Source organism: Sinohyriopsis cumingii, chromosome 9 (genome assembly GCF_028554795.1).
Source record: "Sinohyriopsis cumingii isolate HCF-2022 chromosome 9, ASM2855479v2, whole genome shotgun sequence".
NCBI lineage: Eukaryota > Metazoa > Mollusca > Bivalvia > Unionida > Unionidae > Sinohyriopsis > Sinohyriopsis cumingii.
In genome coordinates this window covers 2,717,050-2,741,915 of record NC_142969.1, presented here as the reverse complement: position 1 = coordinate 2,741,915, position 24,866 = coordinate 2,717,050, and the positions used below count along the sequence as shown (strand labels likewise).

Genomic DNA, 24,866 nt, shown 5'->3' with positions numbered 1-24,866 from the left:
AAAACACTTGTGTTTTCATTAGTACTTTCAAGACTGGACTATTGTAACTCAATTCTGTCTGGTTCATCTGAATATCTACTCCAAAAATTTCAAAAAGTTCAAACACAGCTGCTTGGATCATACTTAGAGTACCACGATCAGAGCACACCTCCCCGCTTCTCTGCACCCTACACTGGCTTTCCGTTATATCCAGAATCAAACACAAAATTTGTTCTCTGTGCTACGTTTCACTGTCGGACTCTAGTCCAATATACCTGTCCGATCTCAGCCATGTGTACACACCAGCAAGATACTTACGCTCCTCTTATGACAATCGTATACTCATTATTCCCACTATGAAAACAAAGTCATATGGACAGCGTTCGTTTGCATATCAAGGCACAGCAACGTGGAATGAATTGCCTACTGAACTTAGACACAAAGACACAGTGATCACATTCAAGAGGGCTTTCAAAACTCACTTATTTCGACTGCAAGAGCAAACTTAAAGACCTAATAATGTTTCCTACCTGAAATATTCTCAGCATGTTTTTTTATTTTTTTAATGTTTTTCTAATTTCATGGTGTTTGTTTTTGTAATAATATTAGTATATGTTTTATATCTTATAGGTGTTGTCTAATGTTGTAAAGCGCTTAGAGCTTCTAAAGATTAGGCGCTAAACAAAGTCCTCATTATTATGTTTTATAATATATCGACCCTCTTCTTAGAATTAGGAATACACCAGTCTTTAACATGTATGTTTTATAGTATATCGACCCTCTTCTAAAAATAAGGAATACACCAGCCTTTACCATGTGTCTTTTAGCATCTATTGACGCTCTTTTAAGAATCTGAATGCATCAGGCTTTTACTTGATTTCCAGAATAAGTCACATATACGTGTGTATGTGTGTATATCTAATTTTGTGCGTATGTGCATGCGTGCGAGTGCGTGTGTGCTTGTGTGTGTGTGTGTGTGTGTGTGTGTGTGAGAGAGAGAGAGAGAGAGAACTCACGTTCAGCGTCTGTTGGTATATGCCTGGTTTTAACTTTGTCTCTTCTTTTACAGGAACCGGCAATCTTCTGCTGTATAAGCGAGGGACAAATATCCCGAAATTTGTCTTCCGTGATTACAGAATTAGATGCAACATTAAAAATGGCTAACAATTGGTTACCAGCGTAGCAGCGATTTGTCTGAAATAAATATGGTAAAATATTGCTGAAACGGAGACATGCCTTTATGTCAATAAATCAAATACCTTAATAGGAAAACAGTCACATTATTTCAAGGCGACACATGTTTCAAATTTCTACTTGTACGTAAACGTAAAACTATTAATCAACGGCAAAATGACTATATATATATATATATATATATATATATTTGTACATTTTGGTTATATTGGGCTGGCAGATACTTAAGGATATTTGTGTGCACACGTGCGATTTGTTCGTTACCCATGTTTTGTCATCCTCCACTAAACGGCTTGTAGTAGCAGTTGCCTCCCTTTTCCTTCTCTTCACGTGATCAAGAAAATCGGCCTCCTTAAAATTCTCAGCCATTTCTTGACCTATCTCCAGAAGCTTTAACATTGTCAGGAAATCTGAAATGAGAAGGGTTTAACAGACTACTTAACTTTCACTTAAATTATTGTGTATAATAATGTATAGACTTAAATTAAATAGGCAGTCGTCCTTATTTTTGTCTTCTTTGATCTGAAACGAACTGATTTTTGACTTCCTATGATCGATTGTCACACATCCTTCCCTGCTTCCGAATATTGTATTGGCGATAGTTTAGAATGAAAATAACTTGTTCCTTAGAGTTCCTACAAAGTAAACATACGCTGATGAAAATCGACTTGCCAAAATTAACTGTTCGATACCCGATTAAAATAAATAATTCAATTGACTAGTTATTATAAGTGCTTAATAGTTATTTCTTGTTTTCGTCAAACGTGCCGGTCTCTTGGAAGTACGGGACCTATAAGAGGTATGGTTTATTGGCAATGCGCAACGGTTGTGTCATTTTCTTGGATTCCTTGCAAGACTTTTTCGTCATGCCTATGGAATATTTAAACGCACAAAGCAATATATCAGTAACGTATACTAATATCATAAGAAACAATATCATATTAACAAATTTTGATATTTACATCACATTCTACTTTGTTAAAAGACAGCCTGCTGTATATTTGAATTACTCTGCCAAAATATGAATGGCTTAACCTTTGGTAAAATGTAGAAAGTAAATTCCAATCAATGGCGATATGCAATACTATTGCTATCACTTGTAGTTCGTTAGGAGGATCTTTATGGTGCTCTTTCTTTCGTTAAAGCTATTTACGGAAGTCTCCCAGTACATAATTTAATATTCTGAGACAGCTATATATGGAAGTCTCCCAGTACTTAATTTAATATTCTGATACAGCAAAATACGGAAGTATCCCGGTATATAATTTAATTATCTGAAACAGCCATATACGGAAGTATCCCAGTATATAATTTAATATTCTGAGATAGCAACATACGGAAGTCTAGACAGCTATAAACGGAAGTCTCCCAGTACAAAATTTGATATTGTGAGACATCAATATAGGGAAGTCTCCCAGTACAAAAATTAATATTCTGTCACAGCTATATACAGAAGTCTCCCAGTACAGAATTTAATCTCCAGACACAGCTATATACGGAAATCTCCCAGTACAGAATTTAATATCCAGAGACAGCAATATACGGAAATCTCTCAGTACAGGCTTTTAATATCTTGAGATAGCCATACAGGGAAGACTCCCATTACAGACTTTTAATATTCTGAGACAGATATATACGGAAGTCTCCAAGTACAGGCTTTTGATATCTAGAGACAGCTATGTTCGGAAGTCCCCCAATACAGACTTTTAATATCCAGAGACAGCTATATACGGATGTCTTCTAGCACAGAATTTTAATATTCTGAGACAGCAATATACGGATGTCTCCCAGTACCGACTTTTAATATCCAGAGACAGCTACATTCGGAAGTCTCCCAATACAGACTTTAATATCTAAAGACATCTATGTTCGGAAGTCCCCCAGTACAAAATTTAATATTCTGAGACAGCTTTATACGGAAGTCTTTCAGTACAGAATTTAATCTCCAGAGACAGCTATATACGGAAATCTCCCAGTACAGACTTTTAATATCTTGAAAAAGCTATATAGGGACGACGCCTAGTACATAATTTTAATATTCTAAGACAGCTATATATGGAAGTCTCCAAGTACAGGCTTTTAATATCTAGAGACAGCTATGCTCGGAAGTCCCCCAGTACAAAATTTTAATATCCAGAGACAGCTATATACGGAAGTCTTCCAATACAGACTTTAATATCTAGAGACAGCTATATGCGGAAGTCTCCCAGTACAGAATTTCAATATACTGAGACAGCCCTTAACGGAAGTCTCCAGGGACAGACTTTTAATATCTAGCGACAGCTATGTTCGGAAGTCTTCTAGCACAGAATTTTAATATTCTGAGACAGCTATATACAGAAGTCTCCCAGTACATAATTTTAATATACTGAGACAGCTCTTAACGGAATACTCCAGGGACAAACTTTTAATATCTAGAGACAGCTATATACGGAAGTATCCCAGTACAGACTCTTAATATCCAGAAACAGCTATATACGGAAGTCTCCCAGTACAGAATTTTAATATACTGAGACAGCTCTTAACGGAATACTCCAGGGACAAACTTTTAATATCTAGAGACAGCTATATACGGAAGTCTCCCAGTACAGACTCTTAATATCCAGAAACAGCTATATACAGAAGTCTTCTAGCATATAATTTTAATATTCTGCGACAGCTATATAGGGAAATCTCCCAGTACAAACTCTTAATATCTAGAGACAGCTATCTACGGAAGTCTCCCAGTACAGACTTTTAATATCTAGAGAGAGCTATATACGGATGTCTCCCAGTACATAATTTTAATATTTTGCGACATCTATATATGGAAGTCTCCCAGTACAGACGTTTGATATCCAGACACAGCTATATACTGATGTATCCCAGTATAGACTTTTATTATATAGAGACAGCTATATACGGAAGTCTCCTTGTACAGACTCTTAATATCTAGCGACAGCTATATTCGGAAGTCTCCCAGTACAGACCTTCAATATCCACAGACATATCTATACGGATGTCTCTCAGTACAGACCTTAAATATCCACAGACAGCTCTAGACGGATGTCTCCCAGTACAGACTTTAAATATCCAGAGACAGCTCTATACGAATTTCTCTCAGTACAGAATTTAGTATTCTGCGACAGCTTTATATGTAAGTCTCCTAGAAAAGACTTTTAATATCCAGAGACAGCTATATAAGCAAGTCTCCTTGTACAGACTTTTAACATCTAGAGAGAGCTATATTCGGAAGTCTCCCAGTACAGCCTTTTAATGTCATGATTTAAATGGAATGAAATTGCTGTATTTTGGAATGCATATGACATGTAGTATCAGTGTTACTAATTACTACCTTTGATTTGGTGAAATGTGTACACATGTGTATTGTAAAGTTTACATGCGAACATGTTGATTATTGTAGTTTCATATATTTGCTACATATATTAGCAGTATGTGTTTGATTATGACAGTGTGCTTGAGCGATTTTATTGCGAAAGTAGTGAATACAATGAAGACCACGAATTGGTGATTTCATGACCAAATATTTGATTGCGGATATTATTATTATTATTATTATTATTATTATTATTATTATTATTATTATTATTAGTTGTTGTTGTTGTATTATTATTATTATCATTATTATTATTAGTAGTAGTAGTATTAGTATAGGTTGTTTGTGAAAATATAAACGATTTGCTTTTAAAATTAATAGTGTATGCCCTTTGTGAGTACATTATTAATCCGAGAAAACAAGTTCATATTTTCATATACAAATGCAGTAACTTTTTTATTATATACTCATTTTCTAATTCTACCTAATGCTTAATTATGAAAATACACCTTTAGAAACAAAACAACTGTATTTATCCCTGTTCCAAAATAAATGCACTAATGTAGATTCACCAATACACAGTAACAATATTGGTTGCGAGCATAGCACCGCCCAGCGACCATTGAACATTATCTGTTCTACCACTGAATAATTGGAATCATAATGTGAGAAAAATAGGTACAATTTCAATTGAAATTATCAAAATGATGCTGTGGAATATCACTTTTATTTAATTGGGAAGGCAGTAAGGAGAATGTTATTCCAGTTGGTAATTTGTCGAAATTAAAGTACAATTTTGCGGTGTGTAATCAATTTTTGAACCTATGACACAGCTCATGTAAATCGGATTTGCAGAACAAAGAAAGAAAGCACATCCTGAGGAAATTCAAGGTGAAAAAATGTAAACATATTTTAGTCATTCTTGTTGCCAGCTAAACGAGACATGTTTGTGTCATGTCACTTGCATGCTGTTTGCAGGAACTCAGACATGTAATGACCTGTATGGCGTCTATCGCTAGCCTAAATCCGAAACATTGTATCAAAAAAGTTAAAAGTAGTGGTGTGTGACAGTGTCTTCAATCAGTGGAAATTATTTGTCTTGATAGCTCTGAGGCCATTCCTTGTCAACCAAAACCTTCATTATGAATTTTTCCCTCGAATTTAATACTTCGGCTTATAAAATGGAACATCTCAGATATAATTGCGATAACCTTAGGCCTTAATATATTTTTCTATCCTATTTTTATATATCCCATAAATAGTCTGAACTATTCCATTAACGAAATGTCACGAACATTTCTCCTTAAGAACTGTTCACATGATCACAATGGTATTTTCAATACTGCATCCCTCAGGTTTGTTGTGGATATTGCTTATATCACGTTCATTCGTTTGCTACTTTCAAAATTTCATTTGTAAACTAGACTACATTTTTCACTTTATCATCTCTATTCTCAAATAGACGAAAATGCTTCTTTACTTTATCCTCAAACAAATGTAATGAACTAAAACCTAAGCATCTACTACGTGAGTGGATATGTTTTGTTTGCAAAGAATTTCCTTATACACAATACTATTTTTTAGGCGCACGTGTCGTGCAGTATTACGTATTAATGTGTACAGAATACTAAACGATACCTACAATGTAAAGTTAATGGAGAGTTAATACGAGTATATAATAATAATAATAATAATAATAATAATAATAATAATAATAATAATAATAATAATAATAAATATTATTATTATTATTATTATTATTATTATTATTATTATTAGTATTATTATTAGTATCATTATTATTATTATTATTATTTACCTGATGTCTGTATCCTGTTATTCTGAGAATGAAAATATTGAAATAAATTTCTTGAGAAGAATTGTCTCCGCGGGAGAGTTCGACAGACGGAAGACAGCCTTGACCCTGTAAAGATATAAAACGACCAATTCGAAATAGCATTAAATGTATACGAGCTGAGCAATATAATAGCACTAGACGACCTGAACAATTCAATAGCACTAGACGACCTGAACAATTCAATAGCACTAGACGATATGAACAATGCGATAACAGTAGACGACAAGAACAATGCGATAGCACTAAGCGACCTGAACACTATAATAGCATAAAACGACATGAGCAATTCAATGACACTAAACGACATCAACAATATAATGGCACAAAACGAGCTGAACAATACAATGGCACCAAAGGACATGAGCAATACATTAGCACCAAAGGACATGAACAATACAATGGCACAAAAGCACACGAACAATACAATGGCACAAAAGCACATGAACAATACAATGGCACAAAAGCACATGAACAATACAATGGCACAAAACCACATGAACAATACAATGGCACAAAACCACATGAACAATATAATGGCACAAAAGGATATGAATGATACAATATTGTGCGTATATATATATATATATATATATATATATATATATATATATATATATATATATATATATATATATATATATATAAAGCTGAGTTTAACGTATTAGGTATTACTGAGAAATATGCCTTGCTACAGAGCATTATGTAACTTTGCTGCAATAGACCGTGACACATCTTGTAATGCCTATATATTTAAGTTTACAGCCACAGACAGTGACACATATTTTAATTCATGCATATGTAAGTTTACAAGACTGGACTGGTTGACAAATTCTAAAGCCTGCATAGGGGTCGCTCACCAGTTATTATGTACTTTTAAGAGAGTGACGTATATAAGGTGAAGTTGTTTTAATTTGAAACATGCACAGTGGAGAGAATGTTGGCATAACTCTAGACTACTTTTCAATGTGACGTGGCTGACATTTCCTTGGATATTGTACTTTGGGAAATTGTACATGATCTAAGCTCACTGCAAGCTAAAATGACTGCTTCCTTATGCAAATAAAGAACAGCATGAATTAGTCTAAAGTACACTATCTTTAGCAGCTATTAAAATAGGGAAAATGACGATTCGCCCAGACTAGACAATACTAGGTTCTGAAATTGCAATGAATGAATTAACATGAATATAAAATGTAAATAAAGCTACTTCTTTCACAATTTACCTCTGAAATTCATTAAGTGGAGCTAGCGGAGTTTATAAACGTGCACATCTGTAGCAAGGCCAAACTGTATACTCTATAGCCCATGTTACATCCATCATTCATACACCAAAATAAAGGAAATTAAAGGTTCTTTGAACGATATCTAAGATATACAAGGTCTTTTTATATACAACATAACCAGTGAGGAAACTCGGGGAAATTATGTTTCTTTAAATTTGCAAAACAAGAATAATTAATGCGCTACCATATTCAAGTTTAACTCAGTAGACTGTGACCCATATATTAATGCCTGCAAATCCATGTTTACGACGGTCAAGATAAACTGTATTGGAACCAAATACGTTTAAAATGTAGCGTAAAGTTTGTACTAAATGAAAATATCTTTAGATTGATACTGAATATATAATGTTGTAGGAAAGTGGGAACATAAATCTTTATTGTAGAACGCTCTCACCTAGCAAAACGTGATAAACTATGAGAGAAGAAAGCTTGTCTACGTCATCACCATGGAGAACGTCATCGATATCTATTCCCATCTGGTCGTACAAAGTACCGGCACTGATACACTGAAATGATAATAATAATAATAATAATAATAATATTAATAATAATAATAATAATAATAATAATAATAATAATAGCAATAATAATAATAATAATAATAATAATAATAATAATAATAATAATAATAACAATAATTAATCAATACATAAATAAATAAATGAAAAAATAATGAACAATAACGAAACTGGAAATGGGAGACTGGAAGAGCTTTCTTTTAAATCACATCAATATGTAATGATGACTAAAGGGACAAGTTATGGTTCTATTTAATAATATCTTGGAATACATTTTCAAGCCTGTCTTACGAAAAGTAAGATTGAAATATGTCAAATCCAGGACGGACACAACATATGCCATACATTATGTTGTTGCTGTTTTGTGTTTAACACCCCTTTTCAGCACACGAGAAGCTATAAATGCTGGCCAAGATTACTGGTGGAGGAAGAACCCGGGTAATCCCCATGTATGAGCACCCGACCCACGTGAAACTGCTGGTAGCTTTCTCACATAACCACATTGACTGAGCCGAGACTCTAACCCACGCGAGAAGAAATGAGATAACAATGATCGTTAAAGGCGAGAGCCGTAGACAACTTGTACGAGTGTTCAAGTCAACGGAAAATTCAATACTTTATTAACAAACTGACGAAAGACCTAACTTTTCTGCGTTTTTTGTGTGATAAAACTAAAATTATTTCCGCTTCTCCTTGTCTCCCTAAAAAAGCGCTGATACAAACAGTTGCATAGGATGTTTTGTGGTAGTTACGTACAAGACTAATAGGTAAATCCGTACATTTATTGTAGCTGTTGGAGGAATCAATTGTATTGTTTTTATTTTGTTTTTTCTTCTTCAAATTTATGGATTTATGGTCCTATTGGACAAGTCCTATTGGACAAGTCCTATTAGACAAGTCCTATTGGACAAGTCCTATTGGACTACTCTATAGCCAAATTATATTTTCAAAACTATAAAATTATGTTCCCATACAGCTTAAAACACACACACACACACACACAGATATATATATATATATATATATATATATATATATATATATATATATATATATATATATATATATATATATAAAATTTACACACATTCAACTTATCTCACTTAAATGCTGATATAATTGTACGTCAATACTTCCTTTCTCAGAAAGACAATGGACCATTTATTTAGGAAAGTCACTTTGCCTTATTTCCTTTACATATTAAAACAGCCTTCAAATAAACAAAACCTAAAACCAGACCAACTTTGCTGAAGTCATTCAGTAGCACTCATTTGATTGCTTTGCGTGTATTGGGTGAATCAATCTTATGAGCAAAGTAAACATGACAAATGAATCCACAGGTGAAGAAAAAGTTGTGATTTTGACCAGCCTCGCCAGTGAACGTACGTACACGTTCTGTATGCCGGTGTAGCAGGCCAAATTAACCCCTGCCCAGATTAAACCCGGATGTAGTTTGGAATAGGCCAGAGTATACTCCGGGGGATAAAGTGTCCTAGGCTAAAATATGCCCTGGGGTGTAAAATAGCCTGGGCCAGACTATATCCCTTCAGGCCAGAATATGCCCCACTTGTATATTAAATTAATATTTACTTATTGTTCTGGTCTTTACTTGTAGCAGGAAAACATGAACAACAATCATCACCGCCTTTTCTGAGTTTATTGAGGTATGTTTTAGCTTCAGCTTAAAAAATAAGAATACCATTGTGATTTAAAAACTAGAACATATTGATGGGAGTGTTGGAAATATAATAGTTAATCAATGCAATTGGACTGGAAGAATGTGAGGTATATATTGTATCATGCTTCTTGATTCCTTTTTCAAGTTTTCCACAAAAAGCTCAAATTGTTGTGCATTGACACTATCACGATAGTATACCGCATGATTAACACTGTGTCTGGGCATGAAGAGTATGTATATATATATATATATATATATATATATATATATATATATATATATATATATATATAGATATATATAGATAGATATTGATATGATGGGGGTATAATTTGGCCTGAGGGGTATGAATTGGCCTAGGCCATAATATACCCCAGGGGTATCAATTGGCCCAGGCCATAATATACCCGGGTATAATCTAGCCTAGGCCGCTTTAACCCCAGGTATACTCCGGACTGGGGGTATACTATTGCCTGTTACACCGGTATCGAAACATAAACGTTAATGGATACCAATAATCGAGATTCGCTAATGTTGCGAAATGGATGGATATATTCTAGGACCTGTCTGGGACTCAACTGTGAAACCATTGATTGAGAAAAACATGGACAGTGTAAAAAAAAAGTCCGTGTTCTATAGATATCATGAACGCTGTGGCATAGCAACTGCCACGAAACTGCTTGGGATGTGGTTTAGGCGTGTGGTGTCTCAAAATTCCCATTTACTATCGACTGGCGGGAAAGCGGGAGGTGCAGAATATCTTGCTTCGAAACTTTGGTAGATTTACGTTCCTCCAGACCGTAAGTGAAACGAAAACTACTAAAGGTATATTTGATCGAGAGTCATAAATTGCGGAATGAACGGAAAAGCACTTGTAGAGAGAGACAGAGAGAGAGAGAGAGAGAGAGAACCTTTCTTTTTATAAGTTTGAACTTTTCATCATGGTCATCATCGTCATCATCGTGATCATCATCTTTTTCTTTTCCAATCATCACAGGTTTTTTATGATCATCATTGTCGTCATCATCATGCTTATCTACGATATCATCTAGTTTTTCTTTGACATGTTCATGTAGGTTTTCCCTTTGGTCATCATCGTGTATCTTTTCCACCTTGTCCTCCAAAACATCTTTTGCCTTGTCGATCGCGTCCTTTACAATTTCAGCTACTTTGGAATTGCCTTTATGATCATCGTGTAAGACATCATTATCATCATCATCGTCAAAAAGGTCATCGAAAGCTTCCAATCGTTTCTGTAAAATTTCTAGTCGCAATTCCATGACGTTTGTCTCACTTCCAAGCAGTTCAAGCACGTGTTTCCTGAAGAGAATATCATTATGAAGAAAGTGTCTGTAAATGTAAGTCTGACTTAAAAATTTATGTCTTCATTGGTTTCTTTATAGTTCAAAAGGACGTAACTGTTGTATCATCCCTAGTGCTGTATCTTCCCGAAAGTGTTATGTATGGTTAATTTGCAGTGTTTGTTTATTAGGGTATTTTTTCTTCTTATTTTCATTATAAGCTATCCATAATTGTAATTTGAACTTGACCTTGTCCAAAATCAAGTTCATTTTCTACCTGACCTGAATCATTGATTTCGGTTTTGTAGTAAATATGTTTGTCTCAATACGGGTCTAGAACTTTGGAAATTCCCCATGAATTGCTAGGCCTACCTGTTGTTTATTACATTTTAGAGTAAAATTGTAGATCTCTAATTTTAACTGAGATTGATTTTGTAAACACTATGAACATTACCAAAGCAAAATTACCTTTAGTTAATAGCTTTGGTTAGAAAATGCCAATTGTGACATGAGGACTATATAATCTTATTGTTTTCTAGAAATTATTTATTCGAGCTATAAGATCTTATTAGAATCAGTTGTCTAGTAATTCATTTTGAGCTTGAATTTATTTATTTAAATTATTTCATTCAAGTGATCTTCCCAGGATATACAAACTGCTTATAAATAACATTCATGGAAATGGAGACTTCAATTTATATTCAAAATTTCAAAAAAGGATATATTTTTTAATTTATAATTGTGATCCAAGAAAAGACTGTCGGTACACCAACATCAACACTACACAGGCCACCAAGGCACATCAACACCTTCATCGTTCGATTTAATTTGAATTTCCACTATAAGTTTATTCAGAACGTTAATCATTAGGAATTGTGTCTATAATGCTAGAATTATTTGGGACTTATTTCGCCATGCCGCAAGTTCATCTTTTGTACTTTCACTTTGGATTCTAGGGAAATCAATTATTTGTTGAATTTTACAAAGCTCTTTGCTTGAGACTCTTTTATATTACTTGTTTTAAGACCACATAGTTGTAATGACAATTAAATCTAAAGGTGACGTAACTGTTATATCGTCCCGACAATTAAATCTAAAGGTGACGTAACTGTTATATCGTCTTGACAGTTCAGTCTAATGTTGTCGTAACTGTTATATCGTGTTCACAGTTCAATATAAAGGTGACGTAACTGTTGCTTCGTGTTCTTCACAGTTCAATCTAAAGGTGACGTAACAGTTGTATCGTCTTGACAGTTCATTCTAATGGTTTCGTAACTGTTGCATCGTCTTGACAGTTCAGTATAAAGGTGACGTAACGTTTATATCGTATCCACAGTTAAATCTAAAGGTAATGTAACGTTTATATCGTATCCAAAGTTAAATCTAAAGGTAACGTAACGTTTATATCGTATCCACAGTTAAATATAAAGGTAACGTAACCTTTATATCGTATCCACAGTTCAATATAAAGGTGACGTAACAGTTTTATTGTCTTGACAGTTCAGTATAAAGGTGACGTAACGTTTATATCGTATCCAAAGTTAAATATAAAGGTAACGTAACGTTTATATCGTATCCACAGTTAAATATAAAGGTGACGTAACGTTTATATCGTATCCAAAGTTAAATATAAAGGTAACGTAACCTTTATATCGTATCCTCAGTTAAATATAAAGGTGACGTAACGTTTATATCGTATCCAAAGTTAAATATAAAGGTAACGTAACGTTTATATGGTATCCAAAGTTAAATATAAAGATGACGTAACGTTTATATCGTATCCAAAGTTAAATATAAAGGTAACGTAACGTTTATATCGTATCCACAGTTAAATATAAAGGTGACGTAACGTTTATATCGTATCCAAAGTTAAATATAAATGATCTTCAGCTGGCCTAGACTAATACTGTTGTATCTCTACATGACTGCAATTAGTTGACCTCCCTCATACTTTATATGAAACATATCTCTGTATATATATACACACACACACACACACACACACACACACACACACACACACTTATTTAATTATAAATATGGTTGAATGGTAGTATATAGATAAGGGCGTGTGGAGTTTGTTATATTCTTTACCATGGAAAATGGCAAGTTGTACCACAAATGGAGTGCAGTGGGGGGGGGGGTCTTTCTGTGTTTTTTACCAGGATTTTTCAAAAAGGGGAAGAAGAGTTCCTTTTCCGTAAATTGGACAACGGTCTCGGCTTTTCAGTGACTAAAATAATACTAATTCATAATTAATGCTGAAATAAGACTGGATGGTTTACTAATATGGTTTATGTACAACTAATTAATCAAGGTAATCAAGATATTGAAATACAAAACATTTATAATGATTAGGTATGAAATTCTCCATATATTGAAAAGTGTACAACAGATACCTGACAATGTATTTCGGTGGGGGGGGGGGGCGGGGTGAGTTATTTTTTAACTGAAATTTCGATATAAAAGGTAAAATTATTATATTTACACCAGGTAAGACAACTCTTCTGCAAGTCTCAACTTTTGTTAAAAAGTGCAGATAAATCTGAACGTGAATCTGTATTTGTTATTATTAGCTTCTTAATGTGAAGAAGTTTGCATTTTAATGAAAAATATATTCTGAAAGATTATCGAGTTGTTATGGATATTACGCATTGCTCCTATAAGAACAGTAAACTATACCATATTTTGTGTTTTTATGTAGGTTTATAACACTCTATAAGCTTATTTTGAGTTAAGGAATTTATTCGTTCAGTGGTTACTTTAGCATAGCTGTATGTCAGGTAAATGCTAAAACGTACTGATATAGCCATCGTTAGCACAGCTATGAGTCATCACGTGATGTACCGTCACACTGGATGAATATCTGGTTTTGCTAAATCTCACTGTATGTTACATACAAATTCATATCCTTGAAGGTAATTTCAACCATTTGTCATGAGACGTTCATTATACACTAATTTGAAGAATTCTGCATTTTAATGAAAACTATATTCTGAAAGATCACCGATTTGTTATGGATATTACGCAGTGCTCCTATAAGAACAATACAATATACAATATTTTGTTTTTAATACTGTTGAAACATTTTATCAGTTTTAAGTTCTCAAGACACACTAATCAATACATACTAATCAACATGAGATAACGTCAAAATAAAAATTAAAAATACCCCCCCCCCCCCAAAAAAAAAATTAATATGATGAACCGAGATAATGAGTATGCGTGGTTATTCTTGCTCTGCGGTAAGTCATATACTTGTTCGAGTACAGTAAGTCATGTACTTGTTCGAGTACAGTAAGTCATATACTTGTTCGAGTACAGTAAGTCATATACTTGTTCGAGTACAGTAAGTCATATACTTGTTCGAGTACAGTAAGTCATATACTTGTTCGAGTACAGTAAGTCATATAATTGATTGTCTACGATGAGTCATTTATCAATTGTTATAATCATACTAATTGATTATCTGACACTTCTTATTTTATGTTCATTCATAAGAAAGGGGGCCCACAACTTTCAGAAAGTTTGGACAACAGTTGTCAAATAACAGTGAGTGTTTATTATAATATGGCATTTTAAGCAGGGAAGATAGTTCCAGGTGAGTGCAAGACGCACGTTTTTTAATACATTTGTTTCTCCACCTGCATGCAATATTGGTACATAAGGAACATTTTTGTCGATAAATCACCCACCCACCCCTCCGAAAAAGTATTAAAAAATCAACAAAGATATGACACTAGAAGTATTAACTTCAGAATTTAATTATCTGTTAAATACTTTTTTAAGAGATTTATATCGATTAACTGACACGTTTCCTTCAACTCAGTAATATAAAGCTGTGTATCTTTTGCTTGCTTGACGGAATATTTAATACACATGTTTACTTTCACATTATGTTAGTTGCAGTATATCTATGAATTAATTCATCTACAGCTCCGTTAGGAAAAATGAGTTGACAATCATTTGCTCTCTCTCAGTAACCATTTTTCCCTAGGTCTTTCTGTCTGTCCGTCTGCATTTTCTTGAAAGTAAGAAAACTATACGAATCCTTTGATAAAAAGCACTTTCTAGATGATGTGCGCAATTCGAGTCGAGATAAAAGAAGTTAGGTTTATTGAAAGTCCCACTTTCAGCTCGTTCCTTCATTTAAAAATCTAATAATTATACCTGAAATCATCAAGACTGTCATCCACATCCACTTTCATATGACAAAACTTGTTCTTTTCTAGAGCGTAGTTCAGCATAACAGTGGACACTCTCTGGAAGACATTCTGACCTATAGCACCGTGTGTATATCCTGAGGCTCGTAATAAGGAACTTGTGTTCAAACACTAGAAATGAAAAATATTCATAGTGTAAATAAAATACTAGTTGCCTAGTCTTCTAGATTTATGGAGTAAATTTATGGTAAAGTTTCAATTGTTTGTAAAATGATTTTAATCAAGTTCATATCAAGTACGAATTTGTATTTCCATAAAGCTGGTATCACCTTAGTATTCGCATTTTCATAATGTTCATATCAACTCTTAATTCGTTTGTAATTGCAGTCTATTGTAAATGCAGTCTATTGTAAATGCAGTCTATTGCAAAACCTTGAAATCTAAAAAAGATAATTTATATCAGCTGATACATTATGATATATATTAGGAGGAACCATATCAAACCATGTCAAAGATGGAAACATTACCACAGTATCCTTACACCTGACTAATTCTGTTGAGTCATGAAGAATCAAAACATAGTTCACTGACATTCTATTTTAGGTCTCAACGAAACTAAACCGTCATAAACTGACAGGATTCGTGTTGTTTAATTTGCCCTATTGCCGCCAGCTACAAACTTTAAAGAGACAATGAACATGTGGCGAAACATTTGAAAAGAGAATAGTCTCAAAAAACATTGGCATAGAGATAAAAACGCCTTGGGTGTTTTCTAAGTTCAAAACCTTGTACTATGTTATGTTTCTTTGTTCTTTAGGAAAATAAATGGTTTTTTTGTGTGCAAACGTTCTCATTTGTCAATAGGCCAGTGTATCCGTCTTGTTGCTGCCCTCGCTTCCACTGATTATATTCGAGGTTAAATCCCAAATAGTAATCTTCAGGAATATCGTCATTTTACGTGAAGAAAGCAGGCTTTCGTGACGTCACGTAGGCTTACAACTCCTAAACTAGTATTTGATTGAATCAAAATCTATTCTTCTCTTTTCAAATATATCCAAGTCAAATACAAACGATCAACATCCGTCATGTTTGTGTACCGGTGTCCTAGCCAGGAATACAGTGTATTAAAACGAAGCTGCTAAGGCTACATCTACCCGATTCTTTGCATTGAAACAACAAACGAATGGATGCACGAGGAAATAAAATACAAAAGAAAAAAGGAACGAAAGTAGTACAGTTGTGATGTGTCACTAGCGCAACTTTGCTACCAAGTTTAACTTCTTATTATGTGCTTTCGTTTAAAATCCTGATTGAATACAATATTCCGCTAATACAATTCATGATCAGACTTGAAAACACTAAAACAAAAAAAGAGCACTGGTACAACTGCGGAATGTAATGTTTCATCGCCACACAAAGTTTCTTTGGAAAACCTTTCTATCGGGAACGACAATACTATATTAAACTTAAAATTATAAAATGTTCCCACTTAAATTCTTTTTACGGCAAATTATCAAGGAGAAAAGGAAAACGTTTGCGACGAAGGTCTCTTCCCTTTTCTTGCATGACACCATATTTTGCTAAAGAATTGCTGTGCTTTTATTTTAATAAAAACAAATATTACCTTTAAAAGCAACGTGTAGGATTCCGTCATTTCCGTTGCGCATTTGTAATTAATCTTATCATATTTAGTGAGGGGAAATAGAAAATAAATGAAGAAATAAAGATAGAGGCAAAGCAGAGAATAATAAAATAGTTAAATGTACAAAATCATTAAAAGAACGGATGGTACTTTAAATTGGTGTTATAGTGTTAGTACTTGAAACAATAAAACATTTTTTTTTAAAAGTCTGAGCCTGCCATCTCAGATGAAAACACTAACCTTTCCAATTTCACACGAAGTTACCTTCTGCAAACCCTCACAAAATGACCTTCTTTCTATTATTTTCAACTTTTATACTTGTATCACTTTGCATATTTTATATCTTAATCTGCATACGTCATCATGATTACGACCATATTCATGATAAATTCTAAAAATCATTCTTACAGTGTCAAATACGGAAAGCAATTATCAGGACTTATGTTTTGGAATAACTTTGTGGAAAATTGATGTCAGTTTAAAACAAAATCGCTGTTCTGGTACAATTATTCCGACAAATTGCCGATATTGAGCACAGAAGTTAATTTAGAGTGACGCAGTTCAAAAATGAATTACCTCCCTTGACTCAGGTGTTTACTGTTTTCTATGACGTATTTACAGACTAAATAGATCGTCCATTCTGTGTAAGTGTAAGTTTTGTGTAGTTAATTTTTAATATAAATAACGGATCATGTGCGCGTACAAAATATGTTAAAATGTTGACACTGCACAGGGGTCTGCTGGAAATTGTTATCAAGAAGTCTGACAGTACAGCACTTTGTACAGTGGTCTGCTGGAAATTGTTATCAAGAAGTCTGACAGTACAACATACTGTAATCTTAATTCCAAGCTTAGTAATGGTAATCAGATTGACTACAAATCATTTTCAAGAATACGTCAAGGTCATTGATACAGATGCAGACAAAAACAGACACTAGGTTGAATTGATTCAATAGGACGATGGGGGTGGGTGGGTATGCATAAAGCACCAAACGAAAACAATAATAAGCTTTGCTTTCCATGCGAATTTTTAAAAACAATAAAAATCTATTTAAATTTCGTGATAGTTTTTGTCTTGTTTTGGTGATTAAATAAGAATTAACATGCAATTTATGATAAAGAATATTCAAAAATATTATTCAAAATAATGCATGTTTGAATGATATGCTAATTATTTGCTTCATTTACGGTATTTATTTAGGTTAGTTGATCCCTAAAGAGTTATTGTTGAAAGGTCTTGACAAAATACTTTGCTTGATTATTTATTTTATCTTTGTGAACAATAAAAGGGTTTTTAAAATGTGCATTACATAAACGCATAGAAATGTATTCATCCAGTGTGCATTAAAATTCTTCACTTTAATGCACACCAACGAAGTTGTCAAATTTGGTCTCATTTATTTGCCTTTCGTTGGTTAAACATCATCTAGGTTGGTTATATCTGGCAGCGTTGATTATTTCCAGTTCTGTAGCTATATCCGGCTAGATATATGAGGTTAAACTGCATGGTGGGCGGCCTTATATGGTTACGTTGGTTATTTCCATTTCTTTAGCTATATTTGGCAAAAGATGTTTCGTTAAACTGCATGGTGGACGGCCGTATATGGTTACGTTGGTTATTTCCATTACTTTAGCTATATTTGGCTAAAGATTTGTGGCTAAACTGCATGGTGAACGGCCATATACGGTTACGTTGGTTATTTTCATTAATTTAGCCCTATTTGGTCAAACAGCAAGTATCTTAATTACATACCGTAGTATAGTTTTTTTCTTTCTTAATTTATGTAGCTATCTATGGCTAAATAGTGTGCGTACGTTGACTATATACAGTACCATTGGTTATTTTCATTTCTTTAAATTTTTTAAACTTACTCTTTATATTGTCATCTATTGCAGTTCTCCTACGCTATTATTTCGATTTTTAGCGAGTTCAGGAGTTCAGCAGCTGCGTCACTTCCGCATACGTATCAGTAGTAGGCAGTATATCTGTTCCAACTATAGATAGGTTGCACTATATTCCGTATAGAAAGATGTGCGACCGCGAGCACGCGGAATAATTGCATGCTATTTTTGAGGATTCCATATGTAACCCTATTTTTGTTTACACTTTTGCAGATTATGCAATATAATTTTTATTAGAACCGAGGAATTAAATAACTTTAAACAAAATTATTCATAGTTGACGTTTACAGATACCGAGGTAAATAATATTTAAAAACTTAGGTACGTACAACATGCCATGGGTCCCTGGCTATTGATATTATTATCTTGACATTTAAAACGTATCATGTGTATATTTCTGTTCTCGTCATTGTCTTGCAGGAAACGAATGTATTACTGTATACAACATAACCTGAAGACGATGCAAAGTGGGTTTGTGTCAACGAATGCATTTCTCATTAGCCTTGAAAAAGGTTGATGTTTTGCCTCTAAAGAGACACCAAGAAATTTTAAAAGTTCACCCAAGAAGAGAGTAAATAAAGAGAATTTACTATTTATACGACTTGTGCATTCACTATAAATAAAGCGAATGCACTATTTATACGACTTGTACATACACTATCGAATGTCAGGAAACTATTTTAGTCATCTTCAAAGTATTTCCTTGTGAACTTAAAATTTCGTATAGAAAGATGTAAACCTCGATCACATGGAATAACAACATGAGATATTTGAAGATTCCATACGGAACCCTATTTTTTTTTACACTTTTGTTGGCAGTAACTACCAGTAACCGCTATATTTACGAAATATCTTTGCATTCGAAATTTTTAACATTTAGAGACAAGCGGATTTACGATCAATACGATGAAGTTATATTGCTTTTCAAAGCTGTGCTTATCTTGTATTGCAATACTGCTGCCAGACAAGCTGAAATGAAACTCACATAGTGCAAAGATTGAAAATTAAACACTGAATTATAATAAATCTAGATAACTGCTTCTGGAACAGAAAATGTCAAACAGTTGATTACAGATTTTTGTTTGTTATACATATTTGATCATTTATACCTATTTGAGCATTTATACTTATTTGAGCATTTATACCTATTTGAGCATTTATACCTATTTGAGCCCCTATTTGATCAATTATACCTTTTTGAGCATTTATACATATTTGAGTATTTATACCATGTGAACATTCATACCCATTTGAGCATTTATACTCATATATATGTTTTCTTCTCCAAATTACCAAGATTCTTCAAGGAAGAAAATGACGTTATTGGGTATTCAAAGCGTTATTACAAACAGGTAGAATTTGCAATAAATGGGGAATAGCCGACTCCGTTCACATGTCGGATAAGCGTCAACAGATAGCAACAAACATTGGCCTGTGGGACACTAAAATATGTGGCTAGACGTCAGTGGCAATTAATGAACACAAAGGTTGAATTTTGTTAATTCTCTTGCAATGAAACATTTCGAATGCGATCACTAGATGACCGTTATGGCCAAATGGGTGTGGTATTGCGATGTGGAGATCGTAACATCGCTCGGCCATTTACGTCAAATCCAGAATTTTAATGTCGATTGTAGTTTTAGGAATAAGATCAATTTGCTGGATTTGCTGATTTGCCTCTAATGGGGATTTATTTCACTCACTTGTGCAAACGGATGGTCCAGTTGTTGGTAGCCTCGTACCACGAATTCCAATCGACTGTTAGGCTTGTATGTAAGTATAGACGGATGATATGGCGACAGCGACAGTTCGCTCATAGGGTATAGTTTGTTGCCATAAATAAACTTTGTTGTCACATGAAGACTTTAAAGGCATGTATCACTTTTAATCCTTCACATTCATTGCAAATCAAAGGTTGAACGGCAAAGATCGCCGGGACAAATTTCACGCTTCATAAAGGCAGAAGTTGTATGATGAAAGGAAGTGCGCTTGACTGATTTTCCCTTGTCTAATAGTCTTATAACCATTCCACACACACACACACACACACACACACACAGACACAGACACAGACACACATCTATAAATATATATATATATATATATATATATATATATATATATATATATATATATATATATATATATATATATATATATATATATATATATAATAATAATAAGCCAGCTAAGTAAAATTCTTCTCTTGCTAAATGCACTATTCAGCACTTCTACAAACTTGATAAAGCATGACAGTTGTATATCCTATTCAAACAAACTTAACATCAATTACATTTCATGGTGTGCAGATACAACTTAACTTGTGATTCATATCTCCGCAGTAGACACGCATGTCAGTACCATTATGTCCGGCATTTTAGCTACCTTACATTGTCAGTGCCACTGTGTTTGGCATTTTAGCTGTCACCCATTGTCAGTGCCACTGTGTTTGGCATTTTAGCTGTCATACATTGTCAGTGCCACTGTGTTTGGCATTTTAGCTGCCAAATATTGTCAGTGCCACTGTGTCTGGCATATAAGCTGCCAAATATTGTGCACGGTATCAGTAGGAAGTTTAAATGTACATTTTATTTTGAATTTAGACTTTTTCTAGATCTAAATCTCTGTCTAATTCAAACATCTCACAAGTTATGAAAACAGAGAAAAACGAAGCTCTTGATTGTTTTATTCTTCTGCAACACAAAACAATATCTGTTGAATAAGATAGTTACGTGCATTATGCTTCACAATAATATCTATAAACAGAATATGTAAATGACCAAGTTTTTAAAAAAGTATTTGGGTTCTTATATTTCTTTATTTACGCATTCAAACGTGAATTGCTTAATTTTGACATGCATCAGAATAGTCTGGTAGCACACGTTTTACATAATTTCAGCATGCAATCAGCACTCATTATTCCCATGTTCTTCAAAGTTTTCAGTCATTATTATGACCATGATGACAACACAAATTGCTGCATTAACAGTCTTATTACAATAGTTAATAAAGAGTTTTACCAACAAATGTTTCTGGCAGGTCGTAAAAGGTATACGGTACTATACGGCCATCGAAGCATTTCGAACACCTACAGGTCGTCATAGGTACACAGTACTATACGGCCATCAAAGCAATTCGAATACCTACAGGTCAAGTTAGTTCAGTCACAGACAATTTACACTTTTTATGACGAAAACAATTTATGCAAAAACATAATTACACCGGCGATATTTGTATCGTTTTAGTTCTTTTTCTTTTCTTTGTTAATGGCGTTTTCTCACTGATTACATAATGATACACATGAAGATAAACAATCCTGACATTTTTTAAGACATCTTCACCTTGATGGAGAGAGAGAGAGAGAGAGAGAGAGAGAGAGAGAGAGAGAGAGAGAGAAGAATGAACTAAAAAGGCCTAAACAATACAATTTAGATTTAAATAAGACAGATTTTGACATCTAGATTCAAATATTATAGAGCAGAGCAGACAGACTTCCTAAATTGGTATGAAATAAAATAGTTCTAAAAGCCTAAACTCATCTGTGGTAACACAAGTGTTAGGCTAATGTTTCTTGCAACGTTTAAATGGACGAGTCTAGTGCTTCCCGCGAATATGTTGATATTAACGAGGTCAATTGTTTCTTACAAACATGTAGATGTTCTTTAGAAGCAATATTACAAAATAGCAAAACCGTTGAATACACGAGCGCTGCCATGGCCCTATATGTGCTCAGGGACAAATTACGCGCAATGGCTTTTCGTTACTCCACTCCGACAATAACATTATTGCAAGACCTGTACGAGATATTTTTAAAGCCAGCCGTGTGCATTTTATTAGCATTTGCAAAGAAAATAGGTTTTCTCTGCCTGGAATATACATTTTTCAAGATAATATGGAAATATTAAATCATGAATTCGTACTAGAAAAAGTTGAAACTTTTGAAGTTTGATATTGTCCGCTAAAATAAATAAGGTATGCTCTTCCAGAGACAGTCGATGTGAAACGAAGATTGTTTGACCGAGCCACTATGCAGAAGATCTGTATTACAAGCTTGCCATGAGAACTGCATTCGTTAAAATGAAAGAGGGTAAACCTAGGAAGTGAACACAGCTATAGTAATTTGGACTCACTGTCAGTTTATGCTATAGGTAGGGGTAAGGAGGGTCATGACATTGGTATGACGACGTCATTAGTATGGCATGTCCAAACAAGTGCCTCCTCATAGTGTGTCATTCGCTGTTTGGCAAGAATGCGCAAAAAAATAGAAAAAAGCTGTGTTCATTAGGTTGAAGCAACAACAGCGAACGATTCGCAATGTAAATGAAATTTCACATAAGGAATATTTATTCTTAATACACTTTCAAAGCATTGTGCGTTGAAGAATATTTGATGAAACCAAATGAACCGTACAAAAGTATGGCATTTATTTATATAGAAGCACGTGACTGTAATTTATTTATGGCATCATGGTGATGACACTTGAATTTCAAAGTAAGGTAATTACATCTAGTCGATGTATTTCTGCCTAAATAGAATCTTGATGTAATTAAAGTAATGAGAGAAATATTATGTTTATATAATAGTGAAAAAATTAAAATAATCCAAGTGCTTTTTCATTTTGATTGTTTACCTAGATTTATATTATAAAATATATGTGTATTCTATGCAGGCAAAAGTGATGCATCTAAATATACAAGAACGGAACCCGTTCTTGAAATTAAAGACTCCTTTTTTTCTTTTATCTTCATATAATTGCTGGTCATTGTATTGCCTGGTATCAATATTTTTGTTTATTTATTATGAAGGTAGATTTTTGTATTTGCCTTAAGTTTATAATATTTATTTGTTCCGTGCAATCATAGCTATTATGTGAGACCATATTTATTATTTGAGATCATATCTATTATGTAAGACAATATGTATTATTTGTGACCATAGATAGTATGTGAGACCATAGGTATTATCTGAGATAGGTATTTTTTGAGATCTTAAGTATTATGTGAGATTAGCTATTATGTGATATCATATCCATTAAGTGAGAGACAATGCTTCCGGTCTACCGGTTTACTTACTACTGTGTGTAGACATCCTGTTGATGCTGTGATCGCGAAATCCATGTTTCTCCGACAAGTAAATTTATCGAAAAATTTGTCTACAACATCATCGAAAATATCGACGGTAAAATCATCTTGTCTTTCTATTTTGAACATAGATAATACTTCCTTGTATGCATCAAGAATCGAATTGTCCTCGTAAATGTCCAAACTGTCACGTGCATCTTTGATCTTTCCAACCAAAGAATCACAAGACCCGTCAAAAACCTGGATGATTGCTAAAAACAGTATTGTCTTCATTTTTCTCGACATAGCTTGGTCCTCTATGATATGTTTCACGGTGTGTACTCCAGAAAAGAACGAATAGAGCAAATGTGGCTATCTCCCTACCAGGTATGTTTGCTGTGTGTTCGTCTGCATGATACAGTCACTATATATCCATTTGACAGTCACTTTTCTCTGTTAAGCGGTAAGGTTAATTGCTGTCATTGAACGTGAGGCTTCTCATGTTGACGGCTCTGCATCAATCATATATGTTAGAGTACATAGGTGTGACGTTTACAAACGTATTACCAATCAAGGAAGACAAAAAAGTCAACATTCTAATCGAAGATGATTTCGAAGGAATCGACAGAGCGACACATGGAATGTCACGCACTCGGTAATATTTTATGTCTAGGCCACATCATGGAAGTGTGACACATCTAAGAGGTTGCAGATGTCATGCTGTAGGCATATTTAATGTCATTGTTCTAAAGAAAGGTGAGATCAACACGTCTAACCAGGATACTCGGCCACTTTCCTCCTTTGGGTAAAAACATTCATATCATGTACAATTACTATTCCATTAAGCCTTTTCTTTGAGTAGCACAATCACACTTGGATGTAGAATTCCTATTCAGGCAAGCCTGATGTTGTCTTTTTTTTCTTCTTTTTTTTTTACCAAAACAATGAAATTTGAGTGTGCCATACATTTAA

At 33.8% G+C, this 24,866-nt stretch overlaps 1 protein-coding gene across 1 annotated transcript in view; it reads right to left on the bottom strand.

The window, feature by feature from the left end:
• Nucleotides 1–24,382, bottom strand: part of LOC149791176 (zinc transporter ZIP4-like) — a 49,691-nt gene extending 25,309 nt beyond the window's left edge. The window contains exons 1-7 of the mRNA XM_089969627.1: nt 23,907–24,382; nt 15,298–15,461; nt 10,738–11,146; nt 8,025–8,136; nt 6,309–6,413; nt 1,438–1,583; nt 996–1,173 (exon numbers count right to left, since the gene is read on the bottom strand). Coding sequence (XP_089825753.1) covers nt 996–1,173; nt 1,438–1,583; nt 6,309–6,413; nt 8,025–8,136; nt 10,738–11,146; nt 15,298–15,461; nt 23,907–24,200 — 1,408 coding nt within the window. The 5' untranslated portion in view covers nt 24,201–24,382. The remainder of the gene's footprint in view (nt 1–995; nt 1,174–1,437; nt 1,584–6,308; nt 6,414–8,024; nt 8,137–10,737; nt 11,147–15,297; nt 15,462–23,906) is intronic.
• Nucleotides 24,383–24,866: the final 484 nt, after the last annotated feature.